This window comes from Lampris incognitus, chromosome 20, assembly GCF_029633865.1.
Source record: "Lampris incognitus isolate fLamInc1 chromosome 20, fLamInc1.hap2, whole genome shotgun sequence".
NCBI classification, from domain to species: domain Eukaryota; kingdom Metazoa; phylum Chordata; class Actinopteri; order Lampriformes; family Lampridae; genus Lampris; species Lampris incognitus.
The window spans coordinates 9,440,212-9,461,064 of NC_079230.1; the positions used below are offsets into that span (position 1 = coordinate 9,440,212).

A 20,853-nucleotide genomic window follows, 5' to 3' on the forward strand; every position below is an offset into this window, starting at 1 on the left:
GAATCAGTTCATCTGGACACGTTTATTGAGAGAAATGTTTCATCACTCATTTAAAGTGACCTCTTCAGTCTCAACTGACCGCAGGTTTCTCCACCCTTATAAACAATACAGCTGCATAACGACAAAAAGCAACAATCGCCCCCACCCCCGGTTCAGTGATGGTCGTTCCCTCCTCACATAGATGGCCTCTTTGACTCCCCGTTCAAACCAGTGTTCCTCCCTATCAAGGATGTGCACATCCTCATCATTGAAAGTGTCCACTGGCCTGTAGATGGGTGTAGACTGCAGAGTCCAGGCCTGACGTGTTAGTTCTTCTGTGTTGTGCCATCCTCTTGGCCAGCGTCAACCCTCCCGGCACTTAACCGCGTATACTATATTGCTCTGTTTGTGCCGGAGGACCCGATCCTTGGGGTTGACCAATTTCTGACACAGCGTGTTTTAGGGTTTGAAAGCAACTGAGACACAGTGTTTGTAAAATGTGTGTCTCAACTGCTCTGACACACCCACCACATACAGAATCACCACCGGTTTACGCTTAGGCAGCTGTTGTCCTTCTCCTCTCTTCGATTGGCTGGTGCACTGTTTGGGCATTAGGATAGCCACACTTAACCAGGGCCTGTTTAATGTGGGATTTTGCCCCTTCCCCGGCCGCTGTGTCGGTGGGGACGTTATCAGCTTGGTGGTACAGCGTCCTGATGACTCCCTAGTTTTTGTGCTCCAGTGGCTGATGAGAGTCAAACCTTAAGTACTGATCAGTATGTGTTGGTTTATGGTAAACATCGACAATCAATTGCCCCCCCCCCATCACCAATTGCAATTTCAGTCTAAGAAGGCTAACCTGTCATTTTTCACATTCTCCCTGATGAACTTGGTGTGGTTGTCCACAGAGTTAATGTGGCTGGTGAAAAGTGGTACGTCCTGAGATTTAATTTTAAGCCAGGTGTCATCCACAAAGCTGAACCAATGGCTAGGTGGTGTCCCTGGATAGGATATCAGAGCCCCCTATTCCACTTCCTCCTTAAACAAGTTGGCCACTACAAGTGAGACTGGAGAACCTATAGCACACCCATGCCTCTGCCTATAGTACTGCTCCCTGTATGTGATGTATGTGGACTGAAGACACAGCTTCAGGAACAGACACACTTCGTCAGTGTTCAGGGTGGCCCTACTGCTAAGGGTGGGAGTCGTTTTGTTATTTCATATGGACCACCTCCACTGCTTCATCAACAGGAACACAGGTGAAGTGAGACGTGACATCATAAGAGACCATTTTTTTATCCCCCTCCATAATAATGTCCCTCACCTTATCCACAAAATCCATAGTGTTCTGAATGCATATGAAACTGATCGTTGTTTTTGGTCGTTATGCCACTGTACTGTTTATAAGGGTGGGGATACCTGCAGTCAATTGAGACTGAAGAGGTCACTTAGATGAGTGATGAAACATTTCTCTCCATAAACGTTGTGTCCAGATGAACTGATTCAACTAACTGTGATTTACTTACCTGGTTTATTGAGCATGCATGAAGATATATTCTTATTATAGCTCATTTCTCAGCAACGTTTGGAGACATTCGCTTCTGTAAAATTCGTTTCTTTCCCTCTTTCAGTTGTTTATAAGAGGATTTTTGGCTCAGGAACAGCAGCAGGAGTTTTCCTACCCTGGGATCCTCAATTGTGTCTTCTGTGGAGCCCGAGGGTTGTTCATGGACTGCCTGATGAAAACCACATCAGCCCATATAGTGGTAATTTGGGGATGGACTCCACTGTAGAGTTGCATTTAAAGTCAATAAGACAGCCTAGTTTCTGTGAAATTAGGTGGGTGGGAAGGGGGGGTGAGGGGGAGAGGAGTGTACCAACAAAATTTATGAAATAGAGTAAATAACATTTTTCAGCGTTACAATTTAAATTTTTAGATACTATAATTTAGCCACTAACTAGACATAGTGTACAACTATCTGTGATCGCCTACCGAGAATTAATTTTCATCCTGTGTTACACAATCAGTGATACAGAAGTTGAATCGGTTCATCTGGACCCGTTGATTGAAAGAAACATTTCATCACTCATCTAAGTGACCTCTTCAGTCTAAACGGACTGCAGGTATCCCCACTCCCACCCTCCCTGAACCGGGGGGGGGGGCTAAAGGTACATCTGTCGCCATCTTACAATGCTGTGATTGCAACCATTCCCCAATCCTCCGAATAATACACATGGCCATTGTAACTCTAGTTAATGGTCACGACAATTTGCAGATGAAACCAATTGTTGTTTTCAGTCGTTACACCACTCTACTGTTTATAAGGGTGGGGACACCTGCGGTCAGTTGAGACTGAAGAGGTCACTTAGATGAGTGATGAAACGTTTCTCTCAAACCTTGTGTCCAGATGAACTGATTCAATTTTCTGAAATATCCTTCTCCGGATTATTGAGCATGCATAAATACACAATCAATGATTCAAAAAAGTTGAATCAGTTCATCTGGACACAACATTTTTTGAGAGAGAAGAGATGGTGACAGATGTACTCTTAGGCCCACCCCTCAGTTCAGGGATGGTCGTTCCCTCTTCACAAAGATGGCTTCTTTGACTGGATTGGTTTTTGACCACAATAAATCACACAGATCCGACTCACCGGTGTTACTGAATCAGCATCTTCCTCATCACCAAATGAATAAACGTGTTTTAACCTGGGTCTTCGCTAGAATTGTTGTAGTGTCCACTGGCAAATATTTTCTGAGCTTGTTCTGCCATATCTTCTTGTTAGTCCCAATAACTTTGCTTCGTCTTCAAACACTACCACTCACCTTATTCTACTCCATTAATCTGCTGTGGTGAAGCCCTAAAATGCTCTGCCCCATATCACTTTTCTAGGGAAAGTCCAATCCAACAGTAACCAATTAATTAACAACAAAAGAATTCATGATTTTGATATTAATAGATAAGCTATTGTCTTAAATACACCAGTGATACGCCAGTGGTAGAAAGAATCCGAAAGTACTTTGTTTTCATCTAAATCTTCAGGCTTTAACTTTTAAGATGTTGGAAAGTTTAACTGAAAATTCCATTCAGAGAGGGAAATTTTAAATGACTTGGACACACCAACGGTGCTCTCCCCTCTTAGATTTTTACCAAATTTTATTAGATTTTATTCTAATTACATTAAAATGGATGTCAATAATGTCTCATTGTTCTCTTCTGTCCCCAAATCAGGTTGGCTCTCAAGGCTTCCTGCTTATTTCAGGTCTGACTGAGCCAGTAGTGCGGGCCTACTCCTTAATCACAGACCTGGTTGAGAGATCCGAGGGTACCCAGGACCGTCACACCAAGTTTGGGGACAGGCCATCAGGTGAATCACTGGATTCACGCCGGGCCTTCAAGTTGTTGGTGGAGAAATGGGAGGACAGACACACACTGGATCTTCTGGTGCTGCCAGGAGCTGTAAAGGAAGCTCTACTGGATTTGGTGACAGAATCTGGGTTTAGCTCAACCCAGGGTCCTGAGGACTCTACTGCAAAGAGATATGACCATGGAAAGAGTGAGAGCCAGGGATTATACAGTACACTGACTGACAAGATTGCAAGGGCCAGATTAGATGACGAGTCCAAGGAGCGATTGGATAGTCCCTCCTCCACAATGCCTCTTAGACATTCCAATGTCAAAGACAATTCAGACTTTAATCAACAAAATATGGACACATATGGGAATTCATCCCAACCGACACCATTTAAGTCTCAAACTGCATCACATACAGATAGGTGGGGCAGTCATATACCAAGGGATCCATTTGGTTCATTCTCAAACTCCAACTCTGTGAGTACCCAAGGGAGGGCAGGCGAGGCAAAAGAAAAACATGTCCGCTCCCCACAGGAGGTGGAAGAAGAGGGACAGCCAGAGTTGGAAATCAAGGAGGAGGAAGAAGAAGGAGAGTTGCTACTATCTGTAGGAAGCAGGAAAGAGTTTGGGCTACTGCTGAAGTTCTTCACAGCCATGGGCTATACTGAGAACGTGGTGAGGCGCGTTCTAGCCCGAACGGGACCCAAAGAGGCCTCGCAAATACTGGACCTGGTCCAGCAGGAACAGGACCACAATGACCAGGATGCACAGAAGCGCCAGCCTCGGAGAGAAGATCAAGGTGGGAGCAACAGCCAAAACAAGACTGAGCACAGAGAAGAGGGAGCGTCAGGAGGAATAGGCTTTCAAGAAAAGATGTTGAGGTGTGAAGATAGGATCGGTGAGGGAGCAGTAAACCCAAAGGAAGGAGCACAAAAGAGGCTGGAGAGAGGTAGATTAGATGAAAGGCTGGAAAAAGGGGTTGAAAGGAGCACAGTTCCAGACTTGGTGGTGGAAAGTGTTGCGGATGGAGGGAGCAAAAGGGATGGAAATGGTAGCAGGGAGGCGGGAGAAGAAGGAATTGAGGAAGACTTTGTCCTGGGCGTGTTGAAGAGAGCTGCAACAAGCTGTGGATACACGGAGGAGAAGGTAGCCGAGGTCTACAATATGCTACCCGATCTCACCACTCATCAGTTGATCCTAGAACTGCAGAAGGAGAGCACTGAAAGGAGAGACACTGAACTCCACAGGACTGATTCAGCGAGAGAAGGGCCAAGTGAGGTGGATGACATAGTGCCACAAAGAGTGGGGAAAAGAACTGAAAGGGAAGAGGATGAAAGAGGAAGAGGAAATGGGATGGAAATCCATCAGATACTGACAAATCAGCTCACCTCACAGACAAGCCAACACCAACTTTCTGAGTTGCATGATTCTCGACAAACCCCACTTCAAGTCAGAGGGCCCCCAGTGCTTACCTATCCCTCCTCCTTAAATCCCCCATTTACCAACCTCCAGCCCCCCACAAAGAACACCCAAACTGCCAACACCTCCAGTACAGCCCCTCAATTCACCCACAACCCAAAACAGCACCTTCTTCAGCCTGTCTACATTCCTAACCCAAAAACTCAGCCTGCCCACATTCCAATCAACACCACTCTTCCCTCAGTGTCAACACCTCATTCAGGTCAACCCAATGACTTTTCTGACATGAACAATCCCCGAAAGAAGAATAGGCAAGATTTTCCGGCCACATCGTCAGGGGCAGTGGTGACTGGGGAACAGCGCTTCCTGGAGGGTCTGCAAACACCCTTTACCCTCCAGCTGACGAACGAGCCTGGAGAGTCAGCTCTCAGGTTGATCATCATCGATGGGAGCAACGTGGCTATGAGGTGGGAAGTAGGGAAAGAGTGGGGGTATGTTTATGTTGAAAAAATGCTGAAATATAAGGAAATGTTTGCTGTAAAACCTAAGGGCACAATCTTTATATCTAACAATTTGTCTGCCTATCTCTTCAGTTTGTTGCCATCTGTCCATCCATCCATTCATTATCTAGACCCACTTAATCCAGTACAGGGTTGTGGGGCAGTTTCTATTCTTCATTCATTTTTGGGACTTCAACAAATCCTTATAGGGAAAGGCTCCTTAGATGAACCACATTCATGTATGGCATAGAAAATTTATAGTGAATTGATAATGTACCATACTTGCATTTTAGTAAAATAATGTCATAAAATGATATAATTTCGTTTTCTCAAATGAGGACTAATGTCACCCACTTATTTCATTGTTTAGCATGTCATTTTACATAAACATGAAAACTGACTTGACGGTTGGCCTATATCAAAGCACAAGGGACGCAATAGTATGCGATGCAATAGTAGGAATTTAGGAACAGACGCTCAATAACATCCGCACCTACCATGAAAGCATTTGCCTGAATCTGCTGCAGGACCTTTGCTGCATTTCTGACCATTCTCTCTATCTCCAACCCTGCATTTCCTATCTCTGTCTACCATCCTGGCAATCATGGTTAAACATGGCCCTTCTCTGAGGGAAAAACAACTTAAAAAAATAATCACATGGGCATCCGGGTAGCGTAGCGGTCTATTCCGTTGCCTACCAACATGGGGATCGCCGGTTCGAATCCCTGTGTTACCTCCGGCTTGGTCGGGCATCCCTACAGACACGACTGGCCGTGTCTGCAGGTGGGAAGCCAGATGTGGGTATGTGTCCTGGTCGCCGCACTAGCGCCTCCTCTGGTCAGTTGGCGTGTCTGTTCAGGGGGGAGGGAGAACTGGGGGGAATAGCGTGATCCTCCAATGTGCTGCGTCCCCCTGGCGAAACTCCTTGACTGTCAGGTGAAAAGAAGCGGCTGGCGACTCCACATGTATCGGAGGAGGCATGTGGTAGTCTGCAGCCCTCCCCGTTTGGCAGAGGTGGTGGAGCAGCGACCGGGACGGCTTGGAACAGTGGGGTAATAGGCCAGATACAATTGGGGAGAAAAAGAGGGGAAAATTAAAAAAATAAAAATAATAATCAGGGGCGGCACGGTGGCACAGTGGTTAGCACGGTCAGTCGCTTCACAGCAAGAAGGTCCTGGGTTTGAGCCCCGGGGTAGTCCAACCTTGGGGGTCGTCCCGGGTCGTCCTCTGTGTGGACTTTGCATATTCTCCCTGTGTCTGCGTGGGTTTCCCTCGGGTGCTCCGGGTTCCTCCCACAGTCCAAAGACATGTTGGTCAGGTGAATCGGCCATACTAAATTGTCCCTAGGTGAGGATGTGTGTGGTTGTGTGTGTGTGTGTGGGGGGGGGGGGCCCTGTGATGGACTGGCGGCCAGGTCGTCTCCCCTCCTGCCGCCCAATGACTGCTGGGATAGGCTCCAGCAGCCCCGCGACCCTGTGTAGGATAAGCGGTTTGGATAATGGATGGATGGATGGATGATAATAGTCACATTACACTGGTGAGAAAACATATTCACCATCAGCTCAGCTGCGCGGTCAGTTGGCTGGTGAAAAGCTCACCACAGACAAATGGTGTGTGGAGCTTATTCTGGGGCCAGACTGACAGACTTGTTTCCGGTACCCTCTAGTCACGGTCGAGGCCTGTTCTTCTCCTGTCGGGGCATCGCTCTGGCTGTTCAGTACTTCTGGAACCGAGGGCACCGGCGCATCAGCACCTTCGTGCCCCGGTGGAGGCAGAAGAGAGACCCCATGAACAAAGGTAACACTTCCTGTTGTGGGCAACGGCATGTCTGTGTGTTTATGTGCATGAGGGCATATGGGTCTGTATTTCCATGTACACAAGATCGTGCGCTCATACATGAATGGATATGTGTGTGTGTGTGTGTGTGTGTGTGTGTGTGTGTGTGTGTGTGTGTGTGTGTGTGTGTGCATGACCCTGTGTTTTACTAACGTTAACGCTCTTTTCGGCCCTAATCGATTTACTTAATACATTTTAGGTAAAATTCCGGCCAATTTTTTTGTTTTTATTTAATCTGTCATTTGAAAATCAACATTTTCAGACTTTTATAACAAAGATTCACTTTTTATTTAATTTTTCACCGACACCCGAATTATGAATAAAACGTTTTACTGCTTCAAAACAAAAACCATTAATACTTTTCTTTTACCGTTATTGAGCTCATTTACACTTCTGTCAAACACTTCAAACAACAACAAATCTTGGAAATCTAAGTGCGTGCATAGATACATACACATCTGTGTATTTGTGTGTTTGGGACAGATGGAGAGAGAGAGAGAGAGAGAGAGTGTGTGTGTGTGTGTGTGCACATGCGTGGTTGTTTGAATCGAGCTGTGGTGTCTGTACAGTGTCTATATGTGTGCATGTGTGTGAGAGAGAGAGAGAGAGAGAGAGAGAGAGAGAGAGAGAGAGAGAGAGAGAGAGAGGGGAAGGGGTTGGTGGGAGTCTGAATGTGTCTTTCTTCACCACATTGCTCTGTGTATGTGTGTGTGTGTGTGTGTGTGTGTGTGTGTGTGTGTGTGTGTGTGTGTGTGTGTTTTCTCACCCTACACCCAAATCATATTCCTCTTTCCAGTCTTAGAGCAGCACTACCTTTCTAAGCTGCAGGAGCTGAACCTGCTCTCCTACACCCCGTCCAGAGAGGTGAAGGGCAAGAGGATCAGCTCCTACGATGACAGGTGGGTAATGGACGGGTTAACTGGTTTCGTCTCGTGCCCTGTATGTGCCGTCTTCTTTACCAGTGTTGTCATAGATCTCGTCATCTGGGTTGTGCTATGTCTTGCCTTTGTATGTATTTTGCTGCATTAGCTTTGTTGTTCTAGGTTTATATTTTTAATATCAGGCCAGGGACTGCACATACACACTGGCCATCTGCAGCAAACTTCAACAAAGGAAAGGGCATGAACTGACAAAAGTAGTTCACTAATGTGGGGGAAAAAACTGAGTATCTGTGAGGGAATATCTGTCTTCCTCATAACATCTCTGAATATATAAGTTTGCAGGCAAATAAGGATTTATGGAATGATCAGAAGTGACACTTTTAGGGGCGTCCGGGTGGTGTGGCGGTCTATTCCGTTGCCTACCAACACAGGGATCGCCTGTTCGAACCCCCGTGTTACCTCTGGCTTGGTCAGGCATCCCTACAGACACAATTGGCCGTGTCTGTTGATGGGAAGCCAGATTTGGGTATGTGTCCTGGTCGCTGCACTAGCGTCTCCTCTGGTCAGTCGGGACGCCTGTTTGGGGGGGGGGGGGGGGTATAGCGTGATCCTCACACGCGCTATGTCCCCCTGGTGAAACTCCTCACTGTCAGGTGAAAAGAAGCGGCTGGCGACTCCACATGTATCGGAGGAGGCATGGGGTAGTCCGCAGCACCTCCCCGGATCAGCAGAGGGGGTGGAGCAGCGAACAGGACAGCTCGGAAGAGTGGGGTAATTGGCCCCAAGTATAATTGGGGGGGGAGAAGTGACACTGTCACAAACAGGTAAAACATATAAAGAGGCAAAAATGTGTCTGTTTATTTTCCCATGTGCTTCATCTGCGTCGTCTGTCTCACCGCTGCAGATTCATGCTGAAGCTCGCACAGCAGACGGATGGTGTAATTGTGACAAATGACAACCTGAGGGATTTGTGGGACGAGTCCCACGTGTGGAGGGATATCATCAAAAAGAGGTCGGTCTTGCTCTCCCTATTTGCTTTTGTTTTTTGGAGCAACTGTATTTTGAGTTGAGAGAAGAAAAAAAATGGGCGTGCACAAAGTACAATTATTGTTTTTCTCTGCAGAAGCGTTTCAAAGGAACAGTTTACCTTAAGGCAAATTATCTGACATGTATTTTTACTTGCACCAAGGTATGTAAATTACACCAGACTTTGACATTTGCAGAAAATGCATACAGTGCACATCCTCTTGAGTATTTCCTAACGTAGAGGCAGGATATGGGTCTTCTCTTGCTGCTGTGTCATTTCACATAATTTCACAATCCACTTTAGGGGTTTTCCAAAAGTTGCAAATATTGCATACACAGGGTTAACAACCATGAGCAGAAAGAGTATATGTATTAAAGTAGTTCGTTTGAGAGTTACATGGCTGTTAGTGGTAAAATTCCCCTCTCTAATGAATCATCATAAGTTAATCTACAGTTACTTTTAAACTAAAAGACATTTTATTTTGCTAGTTTACTCAAAATTAGGGAGCTACATGATGCATTTTCAATCAGGTTTTGTTATTACGTTGATTTTCTAGTGGAGTAATTCGCTCCATGTTCACGTGTTATATATTTTATGAAGGCACTTGATCTTCAGCTGCTACAGCAGTGACTTGTAGAAATAAAATGAACCACTCAGGGAGGGGCTGGTGTATCACAGGTTGTAGCCTTGATAGAGGCTTCCCAACCCTCAGCCAATGCAACTTAGCCAAAAAAAAACTGGGCGCTTCTCCCAGCATGCAACACCTGCCTATCTGACCTGTGCTCCTCTTCACTTTCTCAACACTCCCCCTAGTGTCCAAGGCAGGTCATTTGTACTCAAGTGAGCAGATACTGACAAAGATGATACATAGTTTGGAACAATGATGTATTATCCTTCCAGCCATTATCCAAACCGCTTATCCTGCTCTCAGGGTCGCAGGGGTGCCGGAGCCTATCCCAGCAGTCACTGGGCGGCAGGCGGGGAGACACCCTGGAGAGGGCGCCAGGCCATCACAGGGCCGACACACATTCACACCTAGGGACAATTTAGCACGGCCGATTCACCCGACCTACATATCTTTGGGCTGTGGGAGGAAACCGGAGCACCCGGAGGAAACCTACGCAGACACGGGGAGAACATGCAAACTCCACACAGAGGATGAGCGGAGATGACCCCCAAGGTTGGACTACTCTAGGGTTCGAACCCAGGACCTTCTTGCTGTGAGGCGACCGCGCTAACCACTGCACCACCATGCCACGCTGATGTATTATTAATGATACATATTAAGTTTGGCCCTCAACAGCGGTCGTGGAGCGTTCTCAGTAGTGACCAACAGCAGAAGTCTGTGGTTGTATTGGCCGCCTGTTAGGTGAAAATGTGTGCGACAGTTCCGATAATGAAAAAAGGATGTTGCGTGATAAAGCGAATGTGCCTAACAAACTTTCTCTTGATCGAAGAGTTCAACGAAAAAAAGAGGACATTTTTAAAAGTTATCACTGACTGCACATGCTAAAAAAAGACACACTAGGAGCGATAGCATGAAATATGGGACCACGAGATAAGCATGAAAAGGTCACTTGCCCCTCAAATTATGTTAAAACTTTACCGAGCACTTGAAGTTTTTTTTTAAAAATTTAATCTGTATTTTTCATATAGAACCTTTTCTTTGATATGAGAAAAACCACTCATGTGTTTTGAAGAGCCACAGCAAAATTAAATTCGGCCTGACATTGCAATTAAGTGCAAATTAATACTCAGTCTGGATCCTGTCTTGCAGCAAAAAGGATCCATAGCCACTGATCAGCGCAGTAGACCAACTCAGCTTACTGCGCTGATGGAGTATGCCGATTCTTTCCTGGACCTCTTCAGTACACGTTTGTTAGGAACCTTTTTATCATGCAACTTTACTGCAACTCCTTACTGGCAGGTCTCCCTGCATGCACTTTCAAACCTCTGCAAGGGGCATCTGGGTGGCATAGTGGTCTATTCCGTTGCCTACCAACACAGGGATCTCCAGTTCGAATCCCTGTGTTACCTCCGGCTTGGTTGGGCATCACTACAGACACAATTGGCCGTGTCTGCGGGTGGGAAGCCAGATGTGGATATGTGTCCTGGTTGCTGCACTAGCGCTTCCTCTGGCCGGCCGTGGTGCCCATTGGGGGGCGGGACTGAGGGTAATAGCATGATGCTTCCACACACTACGTCCCCCTGGTGAAACTCCTCACTGTCAGGTGAAAAGAAGTGGCTGGAGACTCCAAGTGTATCGGAGGAGGCATGTGGTAGTCTGCAGCCCTCCCCGGACTGGCAGAGGGGGTGGAGCAGCGACCAGGATGGCTCGGAAGAGTGGGGTAATTGGCCAGATACAATCGGGGAGAAAAAAAAAAGGGGGGGGGGCTCTGTAAATGGTCCAGAACATGGGGGCGTGTCTGGTCTTCAACCAACCCAAAACAGCCCGTCATTCCACTGTTCATTTCCCTCCACTGGCTCCCAGTTGCTGCCCGCATCAAATTCAAAACCTTAATGCTCGCTTACAAAACAGCAAGTAAAATCGCTCCCGCCTACCTGAACCCCCTCCTTCAGGTCTACACGCAGTCCCGCTCACTACGCTCTGCCAATGAAAGGCCCCTGGCACTTTTGCCACAACGGAGCGCTAAGTCACTAGCTAGACTCTTCTCTTCTGTAGTTCCCCGGTGGTGGAATGAGTTACTAAACTCCATTCAACCCACTGAGTCCCTCTCCATCTTTAAGAAGAAGCTAAAGACCCAGCTCTTTCTCCAACACCTCCACACCTGACGGTATTAATAAAAATACAACAACAACAAAAAATCGCTTCCATGCTCCCTATGCATTGCCTTTGTGCACTGCCTGTTGACGCCTATGTCCTATCGGACTTGAACCTAATCTTTTGGCACTTACTTGAGTTGTCGCCTCCTGACTAGATCCTTGCTTGTGTTGCATTAACTCTTAGACGTACGTTGCTTTGGATAAAAGCGTCCGCTACATGAAACTGTAACATTGTAACAGTTATCATGATTCAAGCTTAGGACAAAGATACGCAAGTTACAGAGCTACTAGCGACATGATGTGTTTTTTGTTTTACAGACTTCTTCAGTACACATTTGTCGGTGATCTCTTCATGGTGCCGGATGATCCGTTGGGGAGAGGAGGGCCACACCTGGACGTGTTTTTAAATTCACAGCACAGGTATCTTCAACACCAGGCACACGCACAATATGTTGTTATAGCTGACTGAGTCGCTACTTGGATTTAGTCGCCAAAACAACAACGCCAGCTTGAGCTATGAGACATCTGATGATTGGAGCATGTCAACTTTCCCTGTATGTTTCCTTGTTCCTGTGTGTGTGTGTGTGTGTGTGTGTGTGTGTGTGTGTGTGTGTGTGTGTGTGAAGTTTACTAATATGTCCTTTTTCTGTCAATTTATGGACTAATTAGTCGGAAAATCAGATGACATGTATGCAGGGTCTAGCTGGTTTATGACCCTGCTAGCATACTTAGCTAAACCTACTAGCGTTTGTAGCTAGCTACTGGCATTGCAATGCATTCTCATCTCATGGTATCATATATTGACACTATTGTATACTGACACTATTGACAAAGTGTCAATAAATGACAGTTTATAACCATCTGTATGGAGATGTGGCACGTCTTTCATAGACTTTGATGTGAAACTCCCACCCGGATTCATGAAAGCCAATGACATTGCTAGTGGTTAAGGTAAGGGTTAAGCTTAGGTATTCAGCTTGTCTTATTACACGACTGTGTTGAACACTATTTCAGTTGGTGGAGAACATGCTCATTTTCTGACAGTGATTAATTTAGCATTATTGTCAAAACAAAGACTACGAACCAAGGTAACGCGGTCCATTACAATACAATCGTGCCCCCAAGTCACTTCATTTGAAATTTGGTCGCTCAGAACCATCAGTGACTGTGTGTACATTTCCTGTCCTCAATCTTCACGCTATCTTATGACCATGATGCCATGGTAATTAAACATATAGATTTTTCTTACCACTTTTCTCTTCGTGCAGGCATACATCAACAGTTGTACCACTGAATTTCTCTCTTTTCCCTCAGACCCCCTGACCCGGGCTGTCACTCTTTCGCTGGGGTGGCCTCCCCTTTCCCCGCCTCCAAAACACCCCGCTCCCAGACGGAAGTTCTCCACTTCCGCGATCGAAAACAAGGGGGTGCTATGGATGTTGAGATGGGAGGGGCAAGGGGGAAAGGGAAGGGAAGGACTGGTCATGGCCCGGGGCCCGTTACAGAAAGGAGCCTGGAGGAGACGGCCAGGCTGAGAGAGAGCCTCTGTCAGGTCTTTCCGGACCAGGCCTGTATGGTGACACTGGTCCTGCAGAGCCACCCCACGGAGACAGACATCAACTCCCTGTCTCACCTCATCTTGGAGCAGCAGATGGACTAAAATACCCCATACAGCAATCATCTAGTCAGAAGGGATCTTTGGTTTCACTGAGCCCAATGGGACATGATGGGTCCAAGGTGAAAGATAATCCGCTTTTTAAAAAATCAGGGTTCAGCTCAATTCATTACCTGTTTTTGTTGTTACCTTCTTAGGTGTTATTTGATACAAATCCATTGTGTCCGTTTTAAATTTTGAACGATACAAAGAACTGAAAACTGAAAAAATCTGGAACTGAAGGAAGCCCAGACGTTGTGCGTTTGCCATACAGTCCTGACAGAGACCAAACAAAGAAGCATCCAAAGCCTTCATGTGGACCTTTCCCCACCGCTAAGGTGACCAGATGTCCCGGTTTGTCTGGGATTGTCCCAGTTTCAAGCTGGGTGTCCCGAGACCCGGCTACTCTAGCCTGTCTTTTCTGGTGGGAGGGGATAAAAATCCTTCAATGTATCATGTCCGGCGAGACAGACAAGCTTGTGAGCACGTGCATATGCGTGTGCGCGTGCACAAACGTGCAGTGCACTTTTTAGGGACCCGGTTTGGGATTTTGAAAATCTGGTCACCCTATCCACCGCTTCCACTACAGACTGTGTCAAAGGAGAAGCCAAAGGTAAAGTATGGAGAGAGACTGAAACTCATAATATTGGTTGTTTGTATCACAGAAATTTGGATCAGTTCATCTGGACAAAACGTTTATTGGGAGAAACGTTTCATCACTCATCTAAGTGACTTTTTCAGTCTCACCTCACTGCGGGTATTCCCCACCCCTATAAACAATACAGACTTCTGCATGAAATCAGTCACATGATGGAAAGTAGTCTCGTCTAGACGCCGATTGTTTCACAAAAGTCCGCAGGTTAACAGGTCTGGTGAGAATCGCCTGAATAAATCAGAATCAGTTTTATTCACAGATTTGGTCTTCGCGTAACTTGACTTCGTGAGTTTCTCAAAGGGACTTTTGAACACAAAGCAAAGTTTTAAGAGTAATTTGAAACAATGAAGACATACAACTTATGTCCTTTTGTATATATGGTGGAATTTATTTATATATTGTGATGCACTGACATATTAGTCAAGAGTTTTTAATCTATAAACTGCTTTGTTTCAGGCCTATCTAATTCAGTAGAGGCATGCAAACTTGTCACCTTTCCGTGAAATTCGCTGTTTTGAACCCAGAATAGGTCACCAACTTGATTTGTGCAGATCCGCTGAGAAATAATTGGGGGGTGGGGGGAGTCGAGAGCCTACTCAAAGTGAGGGAAAGGATCCTCCAACAATGTGTTGGACGGAGAACGGGCCCTTGCAAGTGATTCAGCTTGCCACTTCGGAATTACGCCTGTGTTCAAAGTAGAACTCATGTTCTATCGAAAGCCTTCTCCATCACTTCCCCCTTCCTCTGAAACTCCCCCCAAACACATCAGAAACTGCACCGATCTGTCCATATTCAGAAACTGCACCAATCTGTCCATATTCACATCATTAATGAAAACTCTCCTCTTCAGAATTGCCTTTAATGTGTGATTTATGTTGTGTGTTTTATGCGTTTTGGTGTGTTGTTTTTTACATATTGTTGCGACCGCAGAGGGCTGTCGCTCTGACTATCGACAGTTCTGTGCTGGGGAGCGCAAGGGATTCTGGGACTGTTAACATTTGTGTTCAAACTGTGGTTTTAGGATGGGCATCCACATAGCCATTGCCTACCAACATGGGGAACGCCGGTTTGAATCCCTGTGTTACCTCCGGCTCGGTCGGGTATCCCTACAGACACAATTGGCCGTGTCTGTGGGTAGGAAGCTGGATGTGGGTATATGTCCTGGTCGTTGCACTAGCGCCTCCTCTGGTCGGTCGGGCACCTGTTCGGGAGGGAGAATAGCGTGATCCTCCCACGCGCTACGTTCCCCTGGCGAAACTCCTCACTGTCAGGTGAAAAGAAGCGGCTGGCGACTCCACATGTATCGGAGGAGGCGTGTGGTAGTCTGCAGCCCTCCCCAGATTGGCAGAGGGGATGGAGCAGTGACCAGAGTAGCTCGGAGAGCTGGGTGATTGGCCAGGGACAACTGGAAAGAAAAAGGGGGAAAATTAAAAAAAAATTTGTCGTTTTAGTTCATGTTTTGGTTATTGTTGTGTTGTTTGTTTGGGAGTTCGACTCGGACTGAATAGAAGACCATTTTACTGATGGACTGACTGTATGACCGCGACTAAGACAGATGTTTTTAATATTGACCTCGGGGGGGGGAGGGGGGGGGGAGCCACTGTTCAGCAACCATTCTGGGGGGCAAAAATAAATGGGCCCTTCTGGTGTCATGTAGTGTATGGGACACGGGAGTTGCCACTCAAACGACATTCCTGCCTCCTGCCTGCTTCTTTCATACCAACTCGCCACAATGTGTAAAGCATCCGAGTATGAAAAAGATACATTGTTACTATTGTTGTGTTTAATTATGGTGCCATTTGGTATATATGCCCTCGAAAAGGCAAACCCATCTCCACCGTGGTTTTTATTTTTTGTAAAAACAAAAATAAAAAAAAAGCCTGTCTACAAAATGATATGCTTATTCTACTACATAAACTATAAATACTATAAAAAACTATTCAATTACATGAATATCTTATTTTCTTTGGCATTTTTGTCATATACAGATATGCAGTGATGAATGCTGGGTAATATGAATGCTGTCCATTGTCAGGTCTCTATTTGATCATGTGTCGAGACGATACTATAGGTGCAGAAGCTGAACATCAAGACTGACAAGCTGAGCGCGTCTGCAAGCCAAGCGAGCGGTCATGCATCCCAGACATAAAAGCAGCAGTATGAAGAGACAAGAGAGGAAAGAACAGGAGGTGAAGGTGGCAAAGCTCCCTAGATCAGATTCCTTTGGCTTTTTTATAAGCCCACACACGCCCCCCCCCCGACCAGCGGTGCAGCAGTTCAGCTAGCATCAGCACCGCTGCCCTCAGTGGTGTGTCAACAACCATGCTAACATTAGCATAGCAAGCTAGTATAACATTATTACTGTACTCAATACTGTACACATGATTTACACCACGACACGACATGTTTGCAGTAGAGGATTTTGAATTACAATAATGACTCATCAGTGCATGTTGTGATTTACAGTTTACACCGCCAGCTATGATTTCTCCATACAGTTCAGTCATGGAGAGCAGCTGGTGAACATGTCTCTGTTCTGTGAAGCCGACGTCAGCTAGCTAAACTGACTGCAGAAACAGTTTATCGATGTCAACAATAAACATAACGTTAGTTAACTAGTAACTATGGGGCACTCCTGGATTGCCACCTAGCCATGGTGGAGAAGCTTGCATGTACCAATGATGCCAAGAGCTATGCCGTCCGGAGCTTGGCTCCTGGTAGGGTCACCCAAGGTGAATAGGTCAAGGCAAGCCATAAAAGACATTTATCACAATCGCTGCCTTCGAAGGGGTCTGAGCATCAGCAGAGATCCCACCCACCCCAACCATGGACTGTTCTCCCCCCATGTGCTCTGGGAGGCGTAACAGCAGCCTCAGAGCCCGCACTACAAGGCTCAAAAACAGCTTCTTTCCACAAGCTGTTGCCCACCTGAACCTGGCCACCCACTGAATGTCCGTAGATATTTTTAAATATTCTATACTCTTGCCCTTTTTTAACTTATTTTTAGCTTTTGGTCTTCATGTGTGTATATCTTATACTGTGTTTGCTGTGTTGGTCTGTGTCTGTCTTGCACTGTTTGGTGAAGCCACAGCCCTCATTTCATTTTTAACATGTGCCTGCACATTGTTTTTTAATGACAATAAATTGAATTGAATTGAAGGGGAGGTTCCAGACAAAGCACGATCCAACAAAGACCTCAACAGTGGAACTGGCGGAAGATGTCTCCAGGTCACAACAGCAGTGAAGGCGGATGAAGGCTGCAACAGAGGGTGGTCCCCAATATTCTTGGTTCCCCATGAAATTGGACTCTGGCCACCCCCTGCCAAGGACCATGTGGTGGCTACAGGTGCATCAGCCAATCCACATAAAAAGCTGTAACGCAGGCGTCTGGGTGGCATGGCGGTCTATTCCGCTGCCTACCAACACAGGGATCACCGGTTCAAATCCCCTGTTTACCTGTGGCTTGGTTGGGCGTCCCTACAGACACAATTGGCCGTGTCTGCGGGTGGGAAGCCAGATGTGGATATGTGTCCTGGTCGCTGCACTAGCGCCTCCTCTAGTCGGTTGGGCACCTGTTCACGGGGGAGGGGGAACTGGGGGGGAATAGCGTGATCCTCTCACGCACTATGTCCCCCAGATGAAACTCCTCACTGTCAGGTGAAAAGAAGCGGCTGGCAACTCCACATGTATCAGAGGAAGCATGTGGTAGTCTGCAGCCCTCCCCGGATCGGCAGAGGGGGTCGAGCAGCGACCGGGACGGCTCAGAAGGGTGGAGTAATCGGCCAAGTACAATTGGGAGAAAAAGGGAGAAAAATCAAAAAAAAGAAAAGAAAAAAAGCTGTCACGTGCAGGCATCCTCCCATTTTGCGGCTCCAGGATCAACCTCTATGCCCACCTGAGGACCCAGCGGGAGGACGGTCATACTTGACCCTGAGTGACTGCTGATGAGTGGGCACTGGGGCCCGTCATTACTGCCTTACACCACTGGAGAGTGATAATTTTGAAAATTATTGTAATTAATTGTGTACTGGGCGGCACAGTGGCGCAGTGGTTAGCACAGCTGCCTCAGAGCAAGAAGGTCCTGGGTTCGAGCCCCAGGGTAGTCCAACCTTGGGGGGGGGTTCATCCCGGGTCGTTCTCTGTATGGAGTTTGCATGTTCTCCCCGTGTCTGCGTGGGTTTCCTTCAGAGGCATCCATTATCCGAACCGTTTATCCTGCTCTCAGGGTCGCGGGGATGCTGCAGCCTATTCCAGCAGTCATTGGGCGGCAGGTGGGGAGACACCCTGAACAGGCCGCCAGACCATCACAGGGCCGACACACACACGCACACACACAACTCAAACCAACATGGGGCTCGAACCCACAACCCTGAGATTAAGAGTCTCATGCTCTACTGACTGAGCTAGCCAATTAAATGTGGAAGATCAAAGCCTCTCTAAAGTGGATTGTGTGCCATGTGTGGTTAGTGGAAAAGGCAAAACACAAACTAATTCTTTTCCAAGTATTTACTGAACATTGTACAATCACAAACTAAACCGGCAGCAGCTGAAAGGTCTGTCTAAATGAAGATTAATGATGCTTTCTCCGATCACGGTTTTAAGTACTGTCCAAACAACTAGAACATTTCAAGGGTCCAACTAAATGTGTATTGGAGTGCACATTTAGTGCATGTGAGTGTCACTTGAAGAAGATAGCCAATGATTGAAGATCTCAGTGTAAGGACAAACATCTGGAACATTTCAATTCAAGGTTCCCATGGACTTCAAATCATGTGTATGTGTGTTTGTATGTGTGTGTGTGAACTTGGTACAGACTGGTACCGGGAACTTGTGTACCTATGTGTATGTATGTATGTATGTATGTGTCGATGTATGTGTCTATGTATGTGTGTGTATTTCAAAGAGCAGGAGAGAAAGAGAAGATTAGAACTTATATATATGTATCATACAATACATTAAATGAAACCTATAAATTCTCTTCACAAAGCATCGCCTATTGTAGCTCAGCCTAACAGCATCTGGGTCTATCCATTAATTCATTATCCAAAGCGCTTATCATGCTCTCGGGGATGCTGGAGCCTATCCCAGCAGTCATTGGGCAGCAGACGGGGAGACACCCTGGACACACCGCCGGGCCACACACACACACACACACACACACACACACACACACACACACACACACACACACACACACCTAGGGACAATTTAGTATGACTGATTCACCTGACCTACAGGTCTTTGAACTGTGGGAAGAAACCAGAACACCCGGAGAAGGAAACCCACGCAGACAACATGCAAACTCCACACAGAGGATGACCCGGGACGACCCCCAAGTTTGGACTACCCTGGGGCTCGAACCCAGGACCTTCTTGCTGTGAGGCGACCGCGCTAACCACTGCGCCAACGTTCCGCCCTGTAGTAACTACAGAGGTAGTCGATCAGCCACAGCATGAAGATAAGGGAAACAGTGGTGGATGCTAGTTTTAAGAAGCAAGGGGATGATTAGCGAGCAGCAGTATGGTTTCATGCCACAAAAGAGCACTACAGATGCGATATTTGCTTTGACAATGTTGATCTACATCTGCAGAACTTCTTTGCAGACATACCGCTTAATAAACTTGTAAGACCCAGAGAAATAAATTTGCTCACAAGCCATACAGAAGCACAGGGGTGCCGCCAGGGATTTTGCGCCCCTATAAGGAATATGACTGAGCGCCCTTCATTTATTTAATTAATCAAATAATTTTTTTATTATTTTCCTTAATTCTCTAAACACTAAACCCCTTCCTCGACCTTCATCCCATGCTACCAGCTTGCCCAACAATCCCCTCATCAACAGCTTCTCCAATAAGGGACCCATCTCCTTAGTTTGACAAATTTCCTTATAAAATGCTCTTAACAAAAAGGAATGTGAAACCACCATAGCCCAGATTGAACCTGTGGGCGCTTTCCTGTGGATCTCTCCTTCCTGTGGATCACGAATCAGAGAGGTCTTTGACAAGATCTGGCTGTATGCCATTGGGTAATCGAGTGGGATAAGGGGAAAAACGAGAAATAAATTTATAAAAAAAATTTTTTTTAGCACCATTGTGGCGCCCCCTCTAGTCTGGCGCCCTTAGAATCTTCATAACATTATACCCACTTACGGCGCCACTGCAGAAGCATCTGGGTCTAGTTACTGAATAATGGGGCTCCGTTCATGGTGGGACAACACAAGGGCTTGGTAAGCAGGCTTGCCGCTGTTAACCCAGTGCTCTTAGCATTTCATTGCATTATCCACAAATCAGTGTTGTGCACTAAACTGTGTGGGGAAATGAAAGAGGCGATGGATACTGTGGCGAGACTGGTGAGTTTCGTTCGCGAGAGTTCTAGTCTGCAACACCGCCCGTTCAGAGCACTGCTGGAGGAAATGTGAGCGGAACACAAAGATCTTTTGCTGCATCAATGATGTTCGCTGGCTGAGCAAAGGCCGTGTGTTGGAGAAGGTGTGTGACCTGCGCGATGAGTTTGGGTCATTTTTATCTGGACTGCGGAGCCAAAAACCTCAAGAATATCAGAGGTGTTTAAGTGACAATAAGGTGATGGCATATGTGATTTTTTTGTTTTTTGTGTGACATCATGTCTCATCTAAATCACCTTAATCTGAAATTACAAGGTAAGAACCACACTGTTGCAGACAAGTATGAGGCGGTTGAAGCTTTCTGGTCAAAGCTGAACCTTTTGGAGAGAGACATTCATGGCAGGAAGTTGCACTTTCCC

At 46.5% G+C, this 20,853-nt stretch overlaps 1 protein-coding gene and 1 non-coding gene across 4 annotated transcripts in view; one reads left to right on the forward strand and one right to left on the reverse strand.

Annotated features, from left to right (window-relative positions):
- khnyn (KH and NYN domain containing) overlaps positions 1-15,983 on the forward strand; it is a 17,887-nt gene extending 1,904 nt beyond the window's left edge. The window contains exons 3-9 of one of the 3 annotated variants that reach the window (XM_056300620.1): positions 1,611-1,745; positions 3,213-5,221; positions 6,921-7,051; positions 7,887-7,989; positions 8,876-8,983; positions 12,101-12,202; positions 13,097-15,983. In XM_056300620.1, coding sequence (XP_056156595.1) covers positions 1,611-1,745; positions 3,213-5,221; positions 6,921-7,051; positions 7,887-7,989; positions 8,876-8,983; positions 12,101-12,202; positions 13,097-13,442 — 2,934 coding nt within the window. In that variant the 3' untranslated portion in view covers positions 13,443-15,983. Of the gene's footprint in view, positions 1-1,610; positions 1,746-3,212; positions 5,222-6,920; positions 7,052-7,886; positions 7,990-8,875; positions 8,984-9,929; positions 10,179-12,100; positions 12,203-13,096 lie in introns of those variants that run through there. The other 2 variants (XM_056300621.1, XM_056300622.1) reach the window with 2 other exon arrangements.
- A 2,448-nt stretch (positions 15,984-18,431) lies between these two features.
- Positions 18,432-18,504, reverse strand: trnak-cuu (transfer RNA lysine (anticodon CUU)). The gene has a single exon. It is a non-coding gene; the product is annotated as a tRNA-Lys (tRNA).
- Positions 18,505-20,853: the final 2,349 nt, after the last annotated feature.